Genomic DNA, 23,450 nt, shown 5'->3' on the forward strand with positions numbered 1-23,450 from the left:
TTGTAAAGAGAACCTGTCAGTAGATTCCTGCTGTCCTAAGCATGAGCAACGTGAAATTCTAACAGACTCCCTCGTTACAAAGACATGTTTAACTCTGAACCCCTGCGACATTTCAGAGAAAAACCTAGGGAGATATTTACTGACGGGTCACGCCAGAATATTGACATAGAAAAGTTGCAAATTTTTGTGCAAGGCCTGCTTGTGCAAAAATTTTGAAATCTTTCTTACTTTTGCATCATTCCTGACACTTTTTCAAAAAGTGAGCAGGGCATATTGGAAGGGAGTGTGGCCGCCCAGCCTGACATTTATGTCACATATTTTATGTCACAAATGGGAGTATATAATGCCAGAAATGTACAGCGGGTCAGGATCGGCATCCGTTTCTGTTAAAGTGCATGAAGGTGTCGGGGCTTGCACCTCCTCATGCATTCAGCGCTCCGTGTGCTGGGGGAAATCTTGCTAAGGCCAACACAGGAAATGCCGAGCTTGGTAAATTCCCCCATAGTTTTATAATGTGTGGTATGGGGAGAAGTGTCCACTGAGCGGCTCCCCTCCAGCCTCTTCCCATCCAGCTCTGCTTTGATCTAGATGTCTCTTCTTATATGTAAATAGGACATCATCTACTGACAGGTTCCCTTTAACTAGTTTTCCTTGTAACTTTATAGAGAATAAAAGCAAATGACCTTCCTTAATTGCAATTTGTCCTGCGTGTTGTTAATAGCTGTTCTACTTATCATGCGATATTGTACTCGCCTGTCTCCTCCACCGTGTTTCCACAATGATCCCAGTTTCTACCAGCAGCAGAACTCAGCCAACCGCTGCAGTGTCACCGTCCCAAACCCCTGACCTCATAGCACCCAGAATGTGAGTGCTGATGCCAGGCAATTGGGTGGTGATGCTGCGCCCTCTGATTGGCTGTAGCGTTCACTTGACTTTCGCTGTCTCAGGGACCGGAATTGTTGTGGAAGTTGATACATGCATTCCCTAGGGGACAAGACAGAGGAGTATAATGTCTTTTGTTATTTTAAAGCATGGCCAGCTGGTTAAAAATGTTGTTTTTAAGCTTGGATAACCCCTTTAAGGCCAAGGCAACACAGCGACGTTGGCTGCAGCACGGATCATGCCGTTAATGATCACAGCGCAGCCCTGCGATCTTAATGCAAGTTACCACAAATGCATTCCACAGATCGCAAAGAACCCAACCCTGTGGGTCGCAGTCACCACAACTTGTGAGTCGCAACATGACAGCATTGAGTTCTGTTCTATTGTAAGATCGCAGGGCTACATTGTGATCTTTGCTCACACCGCCTGCGTCGCGGCTGTAGTTGCCATGGACAACTTCTTTTTAAAAGTCTGTCCTTGATTCCTGCTCCTTGAACTAACTTTTCTTTATTCCTTTTAAGACTGTCTATTATGGGGATCCAGGTCAGTTATAAATACACTATATGTTTCACTATTAGATTTTTATATATTTTTTAATTTCAAGTATTTACCATACATTTGTGGGCCCTGTTACATTAACAGTTGGGTACATTTCTAGGTCTGGGCACTCAGCCATCAACATATAGACCATCTTGTAACCTTTATGTGCCCATTTATTTCTACACTATTCTTTTTAAGTTATTTCATGCCACAAAACTGTAACATTAGGACCATTCTCATTATTGACAAGTTTGTCGCATGCAGTCAGATTGCAGTTGCATGCCGACCACTTTCTTTAGTTTGTCACTTCCTGTATCCAGTTGTGAAGGGTAAATGTCCATTACCATGTTGTATTATGTTGATGTTGTACATGCTTTGTAGTGCTTTATTTTGCATCCAGCATTAAAGGGAATATAAACCTAATGGGTGACAGTAGGGGGAACTACATGTAAATAAAAGAAAAAAAAAACCCATATACTCACCGGTTTGCTGCTGTGCTGCTTTCCTGACGCCTTTCTGGTCCTCTGGTGATTTTTATTTGGTCCGCAACGGTCCTGTGGGTCGTTTACCCATGTGACCACTGCAGCCAGTAAAAGCCCTGTAACATCATGTTCCAGCAGGCAGCCCTGCCAGGGCTTTTCACTTAGAGGCCCATTTGACAGGTTTATGGGATGCTACCAGTCAAGAAGACCCAGTGATGTCACAGTTTAAACAGCACTACCTCGCAACAGTGAGTATATTGTTTTTACATAGTTATGGGCACGAGGAGCCCCAAAAAAATATATATATATATAATATAAAATTAGTTGTATATGTATATGCGTTGGACAACTCCTTTAAGCTGTAGCTTACCTTATAGCTTGTATACTTTTCATTTTCATGACGGAAATTCAACTGAGGGTTTCGGAGAGTTTCTTTTAAAGGGGTTGTCTGGTTGCAGACCATTGATGGCCTAGTAGTATATTGGTGGGGGTCCACTGCCTGGGCCCTCCTGACGATCATCCTGCCACCAGGTTCATGAAGTTTTGAGTCATGGAGGTGGACTGTACTGGCTTCTCCCAGGTTTTCCCAGGGCTGTCTCCTCTAACAGTGCATCACATTTAGTATATGACCGTAATCAATCTTTACTTTGCCCTACTTGGTATGACAAGGGGTCTTCTCTGTGGGTTCTCCAAGAAAGCAAGCAATGTTAGTAACTCCGTTGTCTGTGATTGTTGGCGATGTGACATTAGTAAACTATTTTATTATTCTTATTTTGGCCTTCCCTTCTTTTTCAGCCTGTAGAGCATAAGACCTCTGTGCTTATTATTATCCATGCTTTTTTTGTGTGTGGAGTCCGGCTTCCTTAGATATGGTAATAAATGGACAAAGTGTTAATCTAATTGCTACAGTGATGGGATGATATACTCTTCTCCATGCAATTAGAAAGGTTTGATACTAATAAATGTCCATTCCTTTTGTAGTCTTCACAACGTAAACCATCCAGAAGGGACCGATCGAGGGAAGAAACATTTCAGCTGTCTAGATGGACACCGGTAATAAAAGATATCATTGAGGTGAGATAAAATGCCATCCTATTCATCACTTGATGAGTTCGAAATGTGAAAGGGGTGTTTGAAAAAAACACACAGCGCTGTAGGTATTTGGGTTATAAAAGTGACACTTTCTAATGCATCGTTTATTTTCCTTCCTTCTGAACACCTTAATTGCTCCAATAATGTAAAATCTGATTTTGTTACTGCATTATTGAAGTAGCCTGACGAGACTAAGGCTGCGTTTACACGCTACGATTATGGTTAAGAAAATCGTTCAAATAAGCGAGACTGAACGATAATCGTTCAGTTTAAATGCGAGCAAACGACGGACGAGAAACGTGTGCTTCTTGTCCGTGGTTCAGCGACGGCCCAGTCACTTGTCAGGCAATTTAAACTCTTCTCGTTCAGTGTTGGGCTTTGTTCACACGAGCGTATATACTGGGCCATCTGAATGAATGCATTGATTCGTATATACGCTCATAGGCATAAAGCCTTTCATATAGGAATGTGAAACGCTGAACCATAAGTTAACGAAAACTGGCTGCCGAAGTGCAAATGAACTGGCGATTATGTCCCCAGTTCGTTCGCTCGGGCAAACGAGAATTGGGATGTTCTTGTCGTGTCTAAAAGGCCCTGATACTGCCTGAAACAGATTTTTTTTATCCAATTGTTTGCCTCTAGCAGGCGATAAGTGCTTTAAAATTCTGACCTGCCTTACTGGATTCTTTTTGTTCTGCGCACATCCTGTCATGTGACCCTTTCTCTTATGAATTATCTTAGAAGCGGTGGTCATATGCGCTTTACAGCTCTATTGTGAATCTTTGTTACATTGTACAGTGTCTAAAGGTTTTAAATCCTTCATTGTGTAAACTGATTACCTTAACCGTGTCATGATACTATTATTGCATATGCTGGGTTACTTATGGCCCACTTACACGGAACGATTATCGCTCACTATTCGTTAACAAGTCGTTATTGTTGACTTTCAATCAGCATAAAAACTATCGCTGGATCGCTGGCTTCTCATTCCGTGTAAATAGAAGGTTAAGCGCTGAGCGAGAACCCAGTGATCCAGCGATGAAGTCTGTCAGTCTAAACGCTCTGCACGAGTACTGACGACCTTAGCGGTAACGTCAGCATTCGTACAGTCATTTAGACGACTGACATCCCATGTAAATGGGACATTACTTATAGGGAAATATGGCATAATGTCTCCACAGCAATCTACACCATATTAGAGTACAGTACAAGTGGATGTGGATTTTGAACCCACCGTCCTAATGTAGAGCAAGTTTTCTACATGTGAGAACAAGTATGCTGTAGATTTTCAAGTCCTAAGCATGCTCTTTCTATTATGGAAGTGCAGCAGGTTTTCACAGTGGATTTCATGTCTTCAATGTATAGGAGTAAATACATGAATTATCTGCAGCCCAATCTATATGTAAAGCATGTCAAATTCGCTGTGGATTTGCAAAATTTGTGAGAAAATAAAAAAGACGCCATTTTCTGCATACGGTTTTGTGCATACAATGTTATGGACTAACATGTACTAACAGTATAAAGTAAAGGCCCGTTTACACGCAAAGATAATCTTTCAAACGAAGGAAAGGTTGAAAGATTTAGCAATCTATTTGCATAAAGTGTTAATGGCCATTAACACTTTATCACCTTCATTTGCATGTAAAGGGACCTCCAGGAGTTGTTTGCAGAACCCAGCCTGTGTTTAAACACACGCCCAGCTGTGTAAACCGCTGCCAACACATTCCATTGTTCTCCTCATGGCTAGTATAAACATGCTGCAGGGAGAACATCCTGCAGTCTATTGAAAGATGAGCGAAATACATTTAAATAGAATGTATTTCAGCAGCTGAACGATGGTTTTTAAGAGAATCAAAATCCATCGTTCAAACGAAAAGTGCACGCTGTCCGCGTTTACATGTAGCGATCATCGCTCAAAATTAGTCTAAACCGCTGAAAATGAGCGATAATCGTTGCGTGTAAAAGGGCCTTCGGTTTGCTAAATTGCATAATGCGATAAATCATTAAAATCTGCTGAAGGAGAGTGTGATATTCCTGGGTAACGTAGTGATGCTTCTAATATATTTTTGTTTGCTTGGATGTTTAAAGGACAACATAGAAAATAAACTGGACTCCCGGGAGTGGCCTTACTGTTCTGAGTGTCCAGCTTCATGGAACGGTTCTGGGGCTGTCAGGTAAGCCGACACATTTGCTATAACCTCACAAGTGACACCTAAAAGCGGTAGTGTCATGTCATAGAGGGTGTTTCCTTACTTAGGATTACCCTCTATGAGCCAGAACCTTTTGGAAGACTCAAGCCATCCATGTACTGTATTCCATGGTTTAACCTTAATCGGAATGGTTGCCATGCAGTACTACATTTTACCTGAAGCAGGCGCCGCTGGTGAAATATCAGACCAGAGAAGGCTACCCTTCTCATCACGGAGATGGCTGTGATGTGAAAGGGGTTGTACAATGAGATAGCCCCTTTAAGTAAACCCTGCATTTTTATATCTATGCCCCTATAAAACCTGTTACTATGGATTGATAGGATTTGTGTAGTGGTAACTATACCGGTTAATACAGGTGTTATTGCATCAGATCCCTTACAGCAGGGAGCTGCATTTTGCTACAAATTCTGTTAAGGGCACGGCCTATTTTGGCCGTAAGGACGTAACGATTTTTGGGGGGATTTTCATCTTCACTTTTCAGAAGCCATAAATCTTTTTTTTTTTTCCCGCCCCCATGGCCATATGAAAGCTTGATTTTTTGCATGGCGAACTGTAGTTTTCATTGGTACCATTTTTAAGTACATATATTGTATTGTACGGATGGCAGGGAGAGAGAACACATTAATTCTGCCATTGTGGTGGTGGTGTTATGATACCAAAATCATTTTTTTTAATATGCTGCATTAATACATTATAAAAAAAAGTGTTAGTGCAGTATACAATACCAAAATCACTTTTGTTGCACAATGAAGCCTCATTTTCTTGGGGGATTAAAAAAAATTTTTTTGCATTCAAACTCAGCTTTTTTTTTTCCTCTGATGGCTTCTTTTTTGTGTGACGAGCTGTAGTTTTTATTGGTACCATTTTGGGGTACATACAGTTTTATTGATCACTATTATTGCGTTTTTATGGGAGGCAAAATGAAGGAGCACATCAAGGACAGCTGCTCTGCAGCACAGAAAGCAAATTATGGTTTGAGATTGGATGCAAACTATTCCTACAGGTGGCTCAACTTTTGTAGATTACTTTCAAACCCTCTGATTCTATATATCCAGTGTTGCAACAGACTGCAGTTGATGTCTTATCACCTAAATATTAATGTATACTTTGCTTTCAGCGCCCGACAAAAGCACAATACATTGACCCGAGATGACCGGAAAACCGTTTCGAAGTTGATAATTTTTGTAATCGGTGGGATTACGTATTCTGAGATACGTTGTGCTTATGAAGTGTCACAAGCCAACAAGTTTGTTCAGGTCATTATTGGTAAGTATTACACAACGTCAGTAAAGGTTATATTTTGCAGTATGACATCTGCAGGCCATAGAATACAGAGGAGCAGAAAGTCCAATAACTAGGTTATGTGACTGGAACCACTGCTGTTGAAGCTATTGCGTAACAAATGCCATATCCTTAGTGGCCAATATAAACTAGAGCAGTGTTTATCGCTTCCACTCCTCAAGGATCTTTTAAAAAAATGCAGAATCATTTTAAATATCATTAAGGCTGCTATTACACAAGTGCCATTAACATTTGTGTAATAGTACTAATTGCCGGGCTGCACCTAGCCCAGAAATTGTTGGGAAAACACAAGCGCTAGTGGTATCTGCTAGCATTTGTGTAATAGCAGTCTACACACTACAAAAATTGTGCTATTGATGTCTGTAAATAATGGGGGATCGTTAATGGGGATCTCCCCATACAAATTTTTTTTCTTTGGCGTTTCTCCTCTTGAACCGAGGGGTATAATATAAATGCATAACTTCCTAAGGCTAATTTATTTACCGTATATACCGGCGTATAAGGCGACGGGGCGTATAAGACGACCCCCCAACTGTCACCTTATACGCCGGTATACAGTGGAGAAAAAAAAATAAATTAATTACTCACCTCCCACGGCGTCCTGTCGCGCTCCGGCAGGATGTCGCTCGCTCCGGCAGGCTGTCGCTCGCTCCTCGTCCCCGGCGCAGCATAGCTTTCTGAATGCGGGGCTTGAAATCCCCGCTTCCAGAAAGCTAATACACACGCCGGCAGCCATGACATCATTGAATGGCTGTGATTGGCTAAAGCACACGTGGCTTCAGCCAATCACACTATTCAATGACATCATTGAATGGGTGTGATTGCTAACACGTGCGCCTTCAGCCAATCACAGCCATTCAATGATGTCATTGAATAGTGTGATTGGCTGAAGCCACGTGTGCTTTAGCCAATCACAGCCATTCAATGCTGTCATGGCTGCCGGCGTGTGTATTAGCTTTCTGGAAGCGGGGATTTCAAGCCCCGCATTCAGAAAGCTATGCTGCGCCGGGGACGAGGAGCGAGCGACAGCCTGCCGGAGCGAGCGACATCCTGCCGGAGCGCGACAGAACGCCGTGGGAGGTGAGTAATAAATTTTTTTTTTTTTACACTTTTTTTTTTTTTGTATTACCGGCGCATAAGACGACCCCCGACTGCAGAGCAGATTTTTCGGGGTTCAAAAGTCGTCTTATACGCCGGTATATACGGTATGTCATGGTGAAAGATGCAAGTAATTTTCTCAATCAATGATGCACTCTGTGACTCTGTCTTCTGGTATGGCAGGAGCATTAACCCATTAAGGATCAAGCACCATAAATTTATGGCACTTGGTCCTGTGCTTTAATCCCAGATGATAGTAAAAAATACGGTGCGGGAATAAACCTCCTGCAATGTAGCGGGGGGCTGATCTGGACCTCTGCTGTTGGTTACAGACAAGGACCCAGAGGAGAAGGCAAAAGCTGTTTTCAACCTCTTCTGCTTTTTTCTTGCAGGCTACATAGCGCTCAATGAATGTTATGTAGGGAATAGAGAAGGCAGAAGTGTTACTGCTGTTTTTTATATATATAACAAAATGAGGTACCCATTCATGTACTTTTTTTAGCATAAATATGCTATTTTTAACAATTAAACTATAAAATACAATTTTTTTTTTAGTTTTTAATAGAACTATAAAATGGGGATATAAAATAAGAGCCCTACATGGGGAAAAAAATACAGAAGAAATAATTTTGGCAGCTGAAGAAATAAAATAGGGTAGTAAAACCACCACATGGGTGAAATCGCTACAAAGTGTCTGATCCTTTTGAACCAAAATACCCTGATCCTTAGGGAGTTGATGACCTCCTTATCTGATGAAGGGTGTGCCTGCCAAAGCACAGTTCATTAAATATGTTAATTCTAATGCATATGGATTATGCTTTACACATCGTTCCCACCCAACCTATATTTAATTTTTGTCACCTGATGTTTCTTATTTAATCTCTCATTAAGCAGCCTGCTCATACTCCTTTACATATTCATTAATTTGCCATGTCAAGGTTTTTACATCAAGTGACTCCTATTTAGGTGTCTTTATTAATCAGCTTGTACTCGAAGGGAACCTGTCACCTCCAATCAGCACCACAAACTACTGTACGTTATGGTGCTGTTTAAGAAAGTGACTGAGGGATGTATTTTTTTTATACTCTCCTGCATCGGCACTGTTTCCTGGGGAAGTTTGCTTGTGGGCTGAAATTCTGACTCTTTTTACACCGCTGTACATGTGCACTTCCAAATTTTCAAACCTGCACGGATCTTACCGGGAGGGGGCAGTGTGGGGTGGGTGAGTATAAAAAAAAAAACTCCGGGCTCCCAGTCACCTTTTCAAACAGCACCATAAATGAGTTTATGGTGCTGTTCAGAGGTGACCGATTCCTTTTAAGTAGGTGGTGCGTTGTAATGAGGGTAGGTTATAATTAAGGATGCGTAATGCATTCTAAACATGTGAGCGGCTCTGAACTTTATAAGATTAATATGTTTTCTCTATCCTGTGACCTGGAATTGAAGTATTTTTTTACATTTCCAATTTTTGCACTAAAATGGGGCCACAGTCATAGAATCATAGAATGGTAGGGATCTCCAGGGTCATCTGGTCATACCCCCTGCTCAATGCAGGATTCACTAAATCATCCCAAACAGATATTTGTCCAGCCTTTGTTTGAACACTCCCATTGAAGGAGAACTCAACACCTCCCGTAGTAACCCGTTCCACTCATTCACCACCCTCACAAAAACCGAGTTTTTTCTAATAACTAATCTGTGTCTCCTCCCTTTCAGTTTCATCCCATCGCTTCTAGTCTTTCCTTGTGCAAAAGAGAATAGGGCTGTTCCCTCTGCACTGTGACAGCCCTTCAGATATCTGTAGACCGCTATTAAGTCTCCTCTCAGCCTTCTTTTTTGCAAGCTAAACATTCCCAGATCCCAGAACCGTTCCTTATAGGACATGATTTGCAGACCGCTCACGATCTTGGTAACTCTTCTCTGAACTTGCTCAAGTTAGTCTGTCTTATTTAAAGTGGGGTGCCCAGAACTGGATACAGTATTCCAGAGGAGGAAGAGTAGAGGGGGATAATTACCTCACCTGATCTAGACTCTATACTTCTCTTAATAATCCCAGAAATGTGTTTGTCTTTTTGGCTGCTGCATCACATTGTTGACATGTTCAGTATGTGATGTATTAGTATACCCAAGTCTTTTTCACATGTGCTGCTGCTTAGCCCAATTCCTCCCATTCTGTATGTGCTTTTTTTTTTCATTTTTCTTGCCCAGATGTATGACTTTGTATTTCTCCTTGTTAAATACTATTCTGTTAGTCGCCGTCCCCTGTTCAAACTTTTTGAATACTCTCTCTCTTCCCTAGTGTTAGCTATCCCTCCCATCTTTGTGTCATCGGCAAATTTGATCAGTTTCCTATTAATTCCTTCCTCCAGATCATTTATAAAAATATTGAACAACACTGGGCCTATGACAGAGCCTTGTGGTACCCCACTTGATACATTCTTCCACTTGTATGTGCAGCCATTTATGACCACTCTTTGAGTACGATCACTCAGCCAGTTGTAAATCCACTTAATAGTTGCCTTGTCAAGCCCATATTTGGTCATTTTTCAATAAGCATGGTATGAGTACTTTGTCAAATGCTTTACTAAAGTCAAGATATACTATATCCACTGCATTTCCCTGATCAACCCAGTCGGTGATTCTGTCATAAAAGGAAATTAGATTCATCTGGCATGACTTGTTTGTTACAAACCCATGCTGGCTCTGGTTAATTACTCAATTTTTATCCAAGTACATGCTGTTAAATGATTTGTTCAAAGATCTTTCCCGGTATAGAAGTCAGCCTCACAGGCCTGTAGTTTCCTGGATCCACCTTCTTCTCTTTTTTGAAGATAGGAACAACATTTGCCCTTTTCCAATCTGCTGGGACTTCTCCTGTTCTCCAGAAATTTTCAAAGATTATGGCTCAGCAATTACCTCTGCTGCTTTCTTTAGTATCCTAGGATGTAATTCATCTGGACCTTCAGACTTGAATTCATTTAACTTAGCTATGTGTTCCCTCACCATCTCTCTGCTTATAGATAGCCAGCATTCTTTTATTCCCCCAATAGCACAGGGAAGATCAGTTGATGTTACATCTACTTTCTGAGAGAAAACAGATACAAAATAAGAATTTAAAAGTTCGGCCTTCTCAACATCATTCTTAACCAATTCACCATTTTCATCTTGTAAGCATCCAATAGCATCTTTGGGTTTTCTTTTGCTTTTGACATACACTCGAAATCCTCTTTTATTGCTTTTGGCCTCTGTTGCAAGCCTCTATTCATTATTAGCTTTACTGACAGTTACCCTACAGTTTCTGCAGACGGCATTATATTCTTCTTTAGATATTCCCTACTCTTTCCATTTGCTAAACATATTTTACTTCCTTTTTAACATGTGTGCAAGTCCTGTGTTCATCCATCGTGGTCTCTTTAAATGCTCCCCATTATTTCTTCCTTTAGGGATTATTGACGATTGTGCTTTGAGAATCTCATTTTGCAATATTTCCCAACCTTCTTGGGCATTTATATCTTTAAGAACATCCAGCCATTGGATTCTTCCTACCCTCTTTCTGAGTTCATTGAAATCTGCCTTTCTGAAATCCAACCTTGAGGTTTGAGTTTTCTCAGTTCTTCCTCCCCTTTTCATCCAAAATTCAAGGATAGCACGATCACTGCCTCCTAAGGTCCCAACCACACTTACTTCCTCAACCATTTCCTCCCTGTTGGTAAGAATTAGCTCCAAGATAGCAGATCCCCTTGTTTTCTCTTCTACCTTTTGGAAGATAAAGTGGTCAGCAAGAGCGGATAACAATTTGTTGGATCCATTACTTTTAACTGAAAGAGATTCCCAACAAATGTCTGGATAAATAAGATCTCCCATGATCACTATGTCATGCTTTTTTGAGAGCTTGGCCATCTGATGTAGAAAGAGTTCATCAATATCTTCTGCTTGTCCAGGTGGCCTATAGTAAATGCCCACAATGGTGTCCTTTCTGTTGGTCTCTCCTCGTTTTCTCACCCAAAACGTTTCTACAGAACTCCCATGCTCTGAAGCTTGAATCTCTGTGGAAATATATACTTTCCTAACATACAGTGCACAACCTCCTCCCCTTTTTAGGTCTGTATCTTATAAATCAGTTGTATCCTTCAAGCCTTGTGCTCCAATCATGTGTATCATTCCACCAAGTTTCCGTGATGCCTATAACATCATATTTCTCTTCCTGTGTTAGGAGCTCTAATTCCCCTTGTTTGTTTCCCATGCTCTGTTCATTTGTGTAAAAACATTTTAGTTTGTGATCGGTGTCTCTTGCTCCTCTACTTTCCTTCTGAATTTCTTGTCTGTTCTTTCTTTCTACTTCTAGTAGCAAGGTTCTCAAATGCATTAATTAGCTGTATATTTTTACCTGACCTTTCACTTCCCTTCCCATATTGGCTTCAATAGTCACACTGTGACTATTAATTGGATTGCGTATGTGCACAGCAGTCTTGATAGGAAGCTATGGTTTCCTGGGATTTTAATATTTACTGTATATCACTCAGGGCACTAATGGATCAGTGAAGGTAAGGAGTTATCAGTTGTGCTTTACTGAATTTGCTGGGCTCATTCTGGGCTGAAATAGATTGAGCTTGGTGGTCTTGTGTGTCATGAAGCTATGTACAGAGGAGTAGCCAGAATCTGTAACGGCTCTTTTACAACGGACCGATGTCAGTTGAATGAGAGATGAATAGAGATGAGTGAACTAACTCGTATAGGGCGTTTTTGCACTTGAGCACCGCATTTTCCGAGTAACCGTCTACTCGGGCGAAAAGATTCAGGGGGCGCCGGGGGTGAGCGGGGGATTGCAGAGGGGAGTGGGGGTAGGGGGAGAGAGAGCTTCTCCCTGTTTCCCACTGCTACCCCCCGCTCCACCACGCCACCCCCCGAATCTTTTCGTCCGAGTAGTCAGTTACTCAAAAAATGCGGTGCTAGAGTGCAAAAACGCCCTAAACGAGTAAGTTCGCTCATCTCTAGAGATGAACAATGGTCCATCCCACATACTTACATCGCTGTCAGCAGCATATCTCCTACTCACAAGGGCAGATGTGCTGCTAACAACAGGGATAGTTTTTATTGTATCATAAACAAGCCAATCAGCCGACCAACATGTTGTAAAAGGGGCATCAAATCCCAGGGATGTTTGCATACACCATTCTCTTTGTATTGAAGTCTTGTGGTTTTTGTTAGCACCCCTCCTCATGTTTCCTTCTCGACTCTTGCAACAATTTTATGTTTCTTGTTCCTCTCTAGGCTCTACTCATATAATAACTCCCAAGAAAATGCTGGATGATATAAAGAATCTCACAAAACCTCACGTCACAAAAGAAGTTTTTACCATAATGGAATAAATCGACTTATTTGCTCTTTTCAGACCATTTCATATAGGGCTACCAGTATGCACTTTGACTTATACATGTATATAGATGTCGGGTTTTCTTGCAGCTACTTGGCCTTTACCATTCAACCATTATATCTTCAAACTGGAAGTTTTGACAGAAAGGAAATGTCACCAACTGTACATTTGCCGTATAAAATAACCACTGATACTCACCATGGCGCTGAAGTACTGTATATCGTTGTACAGCTAAGATAGGTGTTATTGCTTTGAGATTTACCTATAATATATATATATATATATATATATATATATATATATATGTATGCATATCATTTTGGAAGATTATGGATGTCCTCTAACACCATGTTTTCCATGACTGATGCATAGTTTAGGTCTGAATTGTCTGAAACATTGTATATATATGTTTTGAGTGCAATTTGAATTTGACAGCCCTCATAGATTTCATTAGCTGTGATTTCTGGCAGTTCTACACCTGTATACTCTACTCACTACTACTTCTGCTATGTTCATATTCGCCATGCAGAAGACATGTAATATAAGGTAAAGGGGGGGGGGGGGGGGGATTCATTTTATTGTTGCCAGTCCTTTTATGTTTAACCAGGCACTGATGAAAAAGGGAATACGTCACTGTGTGTTTAGTAAAGTAAATGTGGTTTACTAAAGAGATATAAGTAAATATGAAATAAAAGAACTTTTAACTGTATAGGTTTACATTCCATGTTATTTTATTGTCTTTGTATGTTCTAATATCGCTACCAGATCATGCAAACACATCCCAGATGGTCCCATACATGTTCTACTGGGGAAAAATCTGGTGACCGGGCAGCCACGGCAGTGTGGCAATGTTGTGGAGACATTCCTGTGACCCCCTTGTGTGTGCGGCCAAGCATTATCCTGCTGAGAAATGCCTCTTGGAAGCCCTGCCATGAGAGGAACACATGTGGCTGCAGGAAGTCCTGAACATATCAACTCTACAAAATGCAACATTTCGGGTCAGCGACTCTTTAGGCCCATTTAGACACAACAATAATCGCTCAAAAAATGACGCTCAAGCGACTTTTGAGCGATCATTGTTGTGTCATTTACAGTGCACGATGATCGCTCAAGATGAGCGATCACCTTGCACTGCCAGCGGAGGATGCAGAAGACAAGCAGGGTGTTATACAGCCAGGCGCTCGGAGCGGAGGATGCAGGAGACAAGCGGGGTATCCCTGCTTGTCTTCTGCATACAGCTGTTCCCCGGCTCCGAGCGCCTGGCTGTCATACAGCCGAGCGCTCGAAGCGGAGGATGCAGAAGACAAGTGGGTCGTCCCTGCTTGTCTTCTGCATCCAGCTGTTTTCTGCACGGAACGCCCAGCTGGTATACAGCCAAGCGCTCCGTCCCGGGTATGGAGAACAGAGCTGGACCTCTCTTCATACCCAGCCTGTCATCAGGGAGCGGGATACAGCTGAAACAATAGTATCAGCTGTATCCTGCTGTGAATCCCGGATAAGGCTCATCGTAGTCTTTCAGCACGCTGAAAGACGATGAGCAACGGCATAGCGAAAACTGCATGATGTCGGTGCAGTCACACACAACGATTATCGCTCAAAAGACGGCTTTTAAGTGAATTTTGAGCGATAATCGTTGTGTCTAAATGAGCCTTTTTTCAAGCTGTACAAAAACAACATGATAGAGACAGATTGTATTAACATTTCAGTCAAGATCGGGGATGAAGCAATGAGAGTGGGGGAGGGGGTAGAGGGATTAGTACAGTCAGAACTGGCAAACTGGCAGAACACTTAGTAAGCCATTTACTTTACATGGGACGATTATTGGTCGCACACAAGAGTGATCATCATTCAGTAAATGGAGGCGGAAGGCATCGGAGATCTTTTCTGGCCGCCCACCTCCATTCTCTGTGAACAGGCAGCCGATCAAAAGATAAAATAAGTCTGTCACCTTCATATTTGAAAACAATAGCATTAAAACTCTGGCCTTTAGTATGTTTCCTGTTTGCTGACTGAATTAAATTACCTAGTCCAAAGGCATTGTGCTGGAGGTATACAGTATAATGGTCAGACTGCATAGAAAAGCTCACTTTAGATTACCACTAACTCTCTTGAAATAAGGCCATACACCTTTTATTCCATATTGGTCATCACAGTTGTCCAAACTAGCCATACATGTTCAATGAGACCCGGCGAAGGATGAATGATCTGCCTAGCAAGGAAGAGCTTTCATCTGACTATCGGACAGAGTTTTCAAATATGGCCGACTTCTTTCAAGGTGATGATAGTCTGCCATCATTCACCTAAAACGATTTATTGTTAAACATCGACCAATCGTTTTAGTTGAAATCTAGTCAATAATAACCTCTGTTGTAAGACAAGAACCTTGAGGTGCTCACGCACATTAGTCTAAAGTTGATGAGAATGGATGATATAAACAGGCTGATCTTGCATTAACGTGTGTGTAAATCTTGAGCAGCGAGTGCAACCAAAGAGTGGAGGGAGTTTTGGTCTTTGCTCTCTCAAGGATAAAGGGATCAGAGATCTTACCTCCAGAGAGAAGCTGTAAGTGTTATTGTCCATGTAGTGATGAGTGTGGCTCCAGAGATTCACCAGTGTCGCTTTGTGATGAAAGACTGAGTTGATCCTGCATGGACGGTAAGGCTGTTCCAGTTAAAGTCTGCGCTACTTAGTTAGAGTCAGTGTTACTGGGCTGGAGGGGGGGGGGGGGGGGGGGGGGGGTGTCGGGAGCGAAAGTCTTATCCTTTCGGGCAAAAAAAACCCCAATGTCTACGAGTGGGTGCTAGAGCTGGTGCTAGAGCTGCATGGTCTAGAGCCTCGAATGTTTCTTACTGTGTTATGAACCATTTAAGTAAAGTACCCTCCTGTGGCGCGATAGTAACAAATACTTATGTTTCAAGTGAGGTTTTAAATTCTGCTGCACTGACTTTCTCCACGTCAGTCTGTCACCGCGGGACCATTTCATACGGTCCACCTGCACTTCCCACTCTCTTCTATACACTGTACATGGAGAAAACAGGATCTTTTCTTCACTATAGCTCCATGGTGGACTCTACCCATGCTTGGTCTAGAACTACCTTATACAACATTAATAACGCTACCTGTTATTTTTTTTTACAAAATATCCAATAATGAGTTATCAGTAGAATGATGAGATAATGGCTGTTTTAGTTTAGAGAGACTGTGCATCCAAACCCTCTGTAGGGTGCATTCACACATTGTGGAAATGTTGCAGTGGATCCACAGCAAATCTGCAGATTACAGTTACAGTTGAAAATCTGCAGCATTCTTTTCCTCCACATGTGAACGGGATTTCCTTTATTCCTGTTCACTTTGATAGTAAGCTTTTCTGCTAGATTTCCGTAGCGTTTCCACAACTTGTGAACGCACCCTTACGGAAAGTCCAGCACGGGGGTACACACATGGAAGTCTGAAATGTTTGTCTCTGGTCCATGCAGTTTATAGGTTGATTTTTAAGTATTTTTAAATAACTTGACTTTGAGTTATCTTGATTACCATAAAAGTGTATATTTTACTGATTTTTGGAGGTGCAGCCTTGTTGTGCGAGTTATTTCATCCCTCATAAACACATGCACAAATACTCTGCGAGATTGGATAGCTCCGCCCCCTTCTGCCTCTTCAGACCTGACAGTTTTTCTTTTAGGATGACATCCCTGCATATAACTCATATGGCGCTGTTACAAGACCTCTGCTGACAGAGATTAATACAGAGCCATCTTTTGAATCATCATTTCTTTAGCACTGCATGTTCTTTTACACTGTGTAGGAGGAGTCGCAATAAGTGGGGTTAACCAAATCTGTAGCCAATTTCTGCACCATTCTCTCTGTAGTTTTCTGCATGTTCTTAGCTGTTCTCAAAGCGTTATCCAAAACATAATTCAAGATCTGCACATAAAAATAAGAGAACATAATATTTAAAAATCATATTTATGCAACAAACCAAAGACTAAACCAATCATACAGACGTTATAATCCCTCTATGTAAACATTTAAGTGGTTGTCTCACTATGTAGGGGCAGCTCACGCTCTGTGACACATCCATTTATTCTATAGCCAGCGTCTACTGTTACGTTTTCCCTACAAAAGCCAGACCTGGCTTCCCGCAACAATAAAAGCTGATTGCCAGGAGTTAGAGAAGCAGGCTTCATTAGAAGTGCGCCCAGTGTTATTCAACATTTTTATAAATGATCTAGAGGAGGGCATTGAGGGGAAACTGATCAAGTTTGCCCATGACACAACGCTAAGAGGGATAGCAAACACTGTAGGAGGGAAAGGGAGGATTCAAAAAGGTCTGGACAAGCTTGAACAGTGGGTAGCAACTTACAGAATAGTATTTAACAGAAATGCAAAGTCCTACAACTGGGCAAGAAAAATCGGAAAAACATACAGATTGGGAGGAATTGAGCTAAGCAGCACATGTGAGAAAGACCTTGGTATACTAATAGATCACAGACTGAACATGAGTCAACAGTATGAAGCAGTAGCAAAAAAAAAAAAAAAAAAAAAAAGGCAAACACAGTTCTGGGATGTATTAAGAGATGCATAGAGTCTAGATCACATGAGGTAATTATCTCCCTCTACTCTTCACGGCATGTTGTATATTTTTGTGTTCCTCTGAACGCATTGCCCATTGTTTTCAATGGGACAGGAAAACGCACGCCGTATGATGTGCATACCGAGCGATGCAAGGTTTCCCATTGAAAACAATGGGGGACACTTGGTGATCCTCCAACATGGCTGAGAGTTGTGCCAGAGGATCGCTGCTTCCCTCGGGTAAATCGCACGTTGGCAAGCACGATATGGGCCGAGTTTCACAGGCCAATATCGTACTCACCCTTGTGTAGGTAGCCTATGAGAAGTGCTTGCTTTCTTTCACTAAGGTTTTAGATCTAACTGCAGTTATTGATGCAGTTTTTAGAGCCAAAGTCAGAAGTGGATCAAGCAGGAAGGAGAAGTACAAGTCCTTCCTTTATATTTTCCGTTCATCTTAAATCCACTTCTTAAGTACACTTCTTTTTTTTCCTCAAAACACGCTGTGTATCAAACCACCCTTATTGAAGTTGTTGCGTGAAATGATTTCTAGAATTTTGGTAATGGAAAACTACGTTGTACTATAGTATGTGAAAACCACAATCATAGCTCTTAATGTCATTTTTATCTTCCACTGTGGCAAATCTGCATCAAACATTTATATTAATCGGCTAATCTGAGGCTTTCAAAAACTGCAGCATCCCGTAAAAACTGCATTGTATAGACTGAATTTTTAAAATCTCATTATGTACAAAACAGCTAATAAAGCAGAATCAGAGACAATTATACTGCATGCAAGTCTTTCATATAGAGCCATGGTTCCAAATGATATCCACACTCCAAAAGGCTGCCGTATAGGCTTGTGGAAACGGAGGCTTTCAAAAACATGATGGCGGCGGCCCCGCGCTACTCGGTTCCCAGTTGCCACTACTTTTCCCGATGTGCCGTCCCAGCCCTGCACGACCACGTCTCTCGCAACATTGTATGCGCCATCACCAACGCGGTTACTGCCAAGGTCCACTTAACAACGGACACGTGGACAAGCACAGCGGGCAGGGCCACTATATCTTCCTGACGGCACATTGGGTGATTTTAGTGGAGGCTCGGACCGAGTCAGAGCCTGGGACCGCTCACCTCCTACCCACCCCCAGAATTGCGGGCCCCAGCTCCTCAACCTCTGTCTCGCAATCTAGATGTGTCAGCAGCAGCAGGACGTCGCCAGCAGTCGGTGTCGCGCGGCGTGGCAGCACAGTCGTCCTCCTCAACCTCTGTCTCGCAATCTAGATGTGTCAGCAGCAGCAGCAGGACGTCGCCAGCAGTCGGTGTCGCGCGGCGTGGCAGCACAGCGGTGGGCAAGCGTCAGCAGGCCGTGCTGAAACTACTCAGCTTAGGAGAGAAGAGGCACACGGCCCACGAACTGCTGGCTTTCGCCGCTGAGCCTCCAACCGGGCATGGTCGTGTGTGACAACGGCCGTAACCTGGTGGCGGCTCTGCAGCTCGGCAGCCTCACGCACGTGCCATGCCTGGCCCACGTCTTTAATTTGGTGGTTCAGCGGTTTCTGAAAAGCTACCCACGCTTGTCAGACCTGCTCGGAAAGGTGCGCCGGCTCAGCGCACATTTCCGCAAGTCCAAGACGGACGCTGCCACCCTGCGGACCCTGCAACATCGGTTTCATCTGCCAGTGCACCGACTGCTGTGCGACGTACCCACACGGTGGAACTCTACGCTCCACATGTTGGCCAGGCTCTATGAGCAGCGTAGAGCTATAGTGGAATACCAACTCCAACATGGGCGGCGTAGTGGGAGTCAGCCTCCTCAATTCTTTACAGAAGAGTGGGCCTGGTTGGCAGACATCTGCCAGGTCCTTGGAAACTTTGAGGAGTCTACCCCGATGGTGAGCGGGGATGCTGCAATCATTAGCGTCACCATTCCACTGCTATGCCTCTTGAGAAGTTCCCTGCAAAGCATAAAGGCAGACGCTTTGCGCTCGGAAACGGAGCGGGGGAAGACAGTATGTCGCTGGATAGTCAGAGCACCCTCATGTCTATATCTCAGCGCGTTGAGGAGGGGGAGGAGCATGAGGAGGAGGGGGAAGAGATAGCTTGGCCCACTGCTGAGGGTACCCATGCTGCTTGCCTGTCATCCTTTCAGCGTTTATGGCCTGAGGAAGAGGAGGATCCTGAAAGTGATCTTCCTAGTGAGGACAGCCATGTGTTGCGTACAGGTACCCTGGCACACATGGCTGACTTCATGTTAGGATGCCTTTTCTCGTGACCCTCGCGTTACACGCATTCTGGCCACTACGGATTACTGGGTGTACACACTGCTCGACCCACGGTATAAGGAGAACCTTTCCAGTCTCATACCCGAAGAGGAAAGGGGTTCGAGAGTGATGCTATACCACAGGACCCTGGCGGACAAACTGATGGTAAAATTCCCATCCGACAGCGCTAGTGGCAGAAGGCGCAGTTCCGAGGGCCAGGTAGCAGGGGAGGCGCGGAGATCAGGCAGCATGTACAGCACAGGCAGGGGAACACTATGCAAGGCCTTTGAGAGTTTTATGGCTCCCCAGCAAGACTGTGTCACCGCTCCCCAGTCAAGGCTGAGTCGGCAGGAGCACTGTAAAAGGATGGTGAGGGAGTACGTAGCCGATCGCACGACCGTCCTCCGTGACGCCTCTGCCCCCTACAACTACTGGGTGTCGAAGCTGGACACATGGCCTGAACTCGCGCTGTATGCCCTGGAGGTGCTTGCTTGTCCTGCGGCTAGCGTCCTGTCAGAGAGGGTGTTTAGTGCGGCTGGGGGAATCATCACGGATAAGCGTACCCGCCTGTCAACCGACAGTGCCGACAGGCTTACAATCATAAAGATGAACAAAGCCTGGATTTCCCCAGAGTTCTCTTCTACAGCAGCGATACCTAAACAATACGTAGGCTGCACCCGCGGATGGAAGCATCGTTCTCTATCACCATAAAAAACGGGGACCTTTTAGCTTCATCAATCTGTGTATTATATTCATTCTCCTGAAACCTCATGTAATCACGCCGAACGGGCAATTTTTCTTAGGCCCACAAGGCTCAGTCATATTACTTTTGTAAACAATGTTTATACATTTCAATTCTCAATTCAATAAAGCGTTGAAACTTGCACCTGAACCAATTTTTATTTTAACTGGGCCGCCTACAGGCCTAGTTACAAATTAAGCCACATTAACCAAAGCGATTAATGGGTTTCACCTGCCCTCTTGGTTGGGCATGGGCAATTTTTCTGAAGTACATTTGTACTGTTGGTACACCAATTTTTTTGGGCCCTCGCCTACAATGTAATCCTAGTAATTTTTAGCCCACCTGCATTAAAGCTGACGTTACCTCAGCTGTGCTGGGCACTGCAATGGGATATATTTATGTACCGCCGGTGGGTTCCAGGGAGCCACCCATGCTGTCGTTCCACAGGGAGTTGTAACTGCATGTGTCCACTTCTAAAGAACCCCAGTCTGACTGGGGCATGCAGTGTGGGCCGAAGCCCACCTGCATTAAACCTGACGTAACCTCTGCTGTGCTGGGCACTGCAATGGGATATATTTATGTACCGCAGGTGGCTTCCTGGGACCCACCAATGCTGTCGGTCCACACGGATTTGTAACTGCATGTGTACACTTCTAAAGAACCCCAGTCTGACTGGGTCATGCAGTGTGGGCCGAAGCCCACCTGCATTAAACCTGACATTACCTCAGCTGTGATGGGCAATGCAATGGGATTTATTTATGTACCGCCGGTGGGTTCCAGGGAGCCACCCATGCTGTGGGTCCGCAGGGACTTCACATTAGGGATTTGTACCTGCCAGTGTCTATGTATTAAAAACCCCGGTCAGACTGGGGCATGCAGTGTGGGCCGAAGACCACCTGCATTTAATCGGATGTTACCTCAGCTGTGATGGGCAATGCAATGGGATATATTTATGTACCGCCGGTGGCTTCCTGGGACCCACCCATGCTGTTGGTCTACACGGAGTTGTAACTGCATGTGTCCACTTCTAAAGAACCCCAGTCTGACTGGGGCATGCAGTGTGGGATGAAGCCCACCTGCATTAAACCTGACGTTACCTCAGCTGTGATGGGCAATGCAATGGGATTTATTTATGTACAGCCGGTGGGTTCCAGGGAGCCACCCATGCTGTGGGTGCACACGGAATTCCCATTGCGGAGTTGTACCTGCCTGTGACTATTTATAAAAAACCCCGGTCTGACTGGGGCATGCAGACACCTTGACAGAATGAATAGTGTGTGGCACATGGGTTCCCCATTGCTATGCCCACGTGTGCAGCTCCTGATGGAGGTGGCACAGGATTGGATTTCTCATTGCTTCTGTACAGCATTATGGGCTATCGCCCCACCCCTTTTAAAGAGGGTCGCTGCCGGCCGTGCCAACCCTCTGCAATGTGTGCCTGCGGTTCCTCCTCATGGCAGACGCACTTATAAATAGACATGAGGGTGGTGTGGCATGAGGGCAGCTGAAGGCTGCGCAGGGACACTTTGCTGTGCGCTGTGGACACTGGGTCGTGCAGGGGGGTTGGGCAGCATGTAACCCAGGAGAAGTGGCAGCGGAGTGTCATGCAGGCAGTGATTGTGCTTTGTTGGAGGTAGTGTGGTGCTTAGCTAAGGTATGCCTTGCTAATGAGGGTTTTTCAGAAGTAAAAATTGTTGGGAGGGGGGGGGCACTCTTGCCGCTATTGTGGCTTAATAGTGGGACCTGGGAACTTGAGATGCAGCCCAACATGTAGCACCTCGCCTGCCCTATCCGTTGCTGTGTCGTTCCCATCACTTTCTTGAATTGCCCAGATTTTCACAAATAAAAACCTTAGCGAGCATCGGCGATATACAAAAATGCTCGAGTCGCCCATTGACTTCAATGGGGTTCGTTACTCGAAACGAACCCTTGAGCATCGCGGAAAGTTCGTCTCGAGTAACGAGCACCTGAGCATTTTGGTGTTCGCTCATCTCTATTGATGACTTATCCTGCAGAAAAGCCATCAATAGTTTAAAAATGGACAACAACTTTGAGGACATGTAGATTTTCGCTGCCTCCCATCAATCCATCATGCTCACTGTAGTCAGAGGTTATAGTCAGTAAGTTATTACTACATGTACTATACAATAAGTGATCGTAGCAGATGTTGCTGCAGCCAGTTTCCATGCTTGGAAGATGGCAAGCCAACCTGGAAAGAGACTATTACCTTGTAGTCTCGGTAGTCGTCATCGTTTAGCTTGTTGTTCTTCCATCTTTTTCTTTGTAAAGTCGATACAGTGGAGTTAACCAGGTGGGAGCGGTGGGAAACAAATGATTGCCCGCTGGATCTGAAAAACATGCAATGCAACATTTATGGAAGGGTATATTCACACTGATTTTTCACAACTGAAAAAAAAAACTGACAGATTTTTTTTTTTGGGAGGGGGCAATTTTTGCATGATTTTTTTTTTGCGTGGTTTTCATTTGTTTTGCAGCTGGTTTTTTAAGTGTGCTGAAAAATGCATGATGGGCCAAATGACGTAATTAAAAGGTTCTGCACACTTTTTATGGTTACATCCGAAAAAAATGGGGCCCAGGCACATTAAATGAGTGCGACTCATTTTTTAATCACACCTATAGACTTGAATGGGCAATTTCCATTTGATAATTGCACTAAAATAGGACATGCTGTGATATTTTTGTCTGGCTCTTTGTCCTAGTAAAAAAAAAAGCCCATGTGAAAACACCCAGTCAAATGAATGTGTTCTATTTCCATACGATTTGGGACCGGAAAATCGTTTATGTGAATACACCCTTAGGTTTATTCCCATGAGCGTATGTTGGCCACCGTTTCCACAGCCGGCCGATATACACTACGATCTGAGGAGTAAAAAC

General features: G+C 43.6%; 2 protein-coding genes across 2 annotated transcripts in view; one reads left to right on the top strand and one right to left on the bottom strand.

Moving 5' to 3' along the window:
- Positions 1-13,689, top strand: part of STXBP3 (syntaxin binding protein 3) — a 37,041-nt gene extending 23,352 nt beyond the window's left edge. Inside the window, exons 16-19 of the mRNA XM_066597158.1 lie at positions 2,886-2,978; positions 5,085-5,170; positions 6,324-6,472; positions 12,878-13,689. Of these exons, the coding sequence (XP_066453255.1) occupies positions 2,886-2,978; positions 5,085-5,170; positions 6,324-6,472; positions 12,878-12,975 (426 nt within the window). The 3' untranslated portion in view covers positions 12,976-13,689. The remainder of the gene's footprint in view (positions 1-2,885; positions 2,979-5,084; positions 5,171-6,323; positions 6,473-12,877) is intronic.
- A 2,076-nt stretch (positions 13,690-15,765) lies between these two features.
- The window catches only part of AKNAD1 (AKNA domain containing 1), a 40,316-nt gene continuing 32,631 nt past the window's right edge, over positions 15,766-23,450 (bottom strand). Inside the window, exons 15-16 of the mRNA XM_066597160.1 lie at positions 22,783-22,903; positions 15,766-16,904 (exon numbers count right to left, since the gene is read on the bottom strand). Coding sequence (XP_066453257.1) covers positions 16,773-16,904; positions 22,783-22,903 — 253 coding nt within the window. The 3' untranslated portion in view covers positions 15,766-16,772. The remainder of the gene's footprint in view (positions 16,905-22,782; positions 22,904-23,450) is intronic.

Source organism: Eleutherodactylus coqui, chromosome 3 (assembly GCF_035609145.1).
Source record: "Eleutherodactylus coqui strain aEleCoq1 chromosome 3, aEleCoq1.hap1, whole genome shotgun sequence".
Lineage (NCBI taxonomy): Eukaryota > Metazoa > Chordata > Amphibia > Anura > Eleutherodactylidae > Eleutherodactylus > Eleutherodactylus coqui.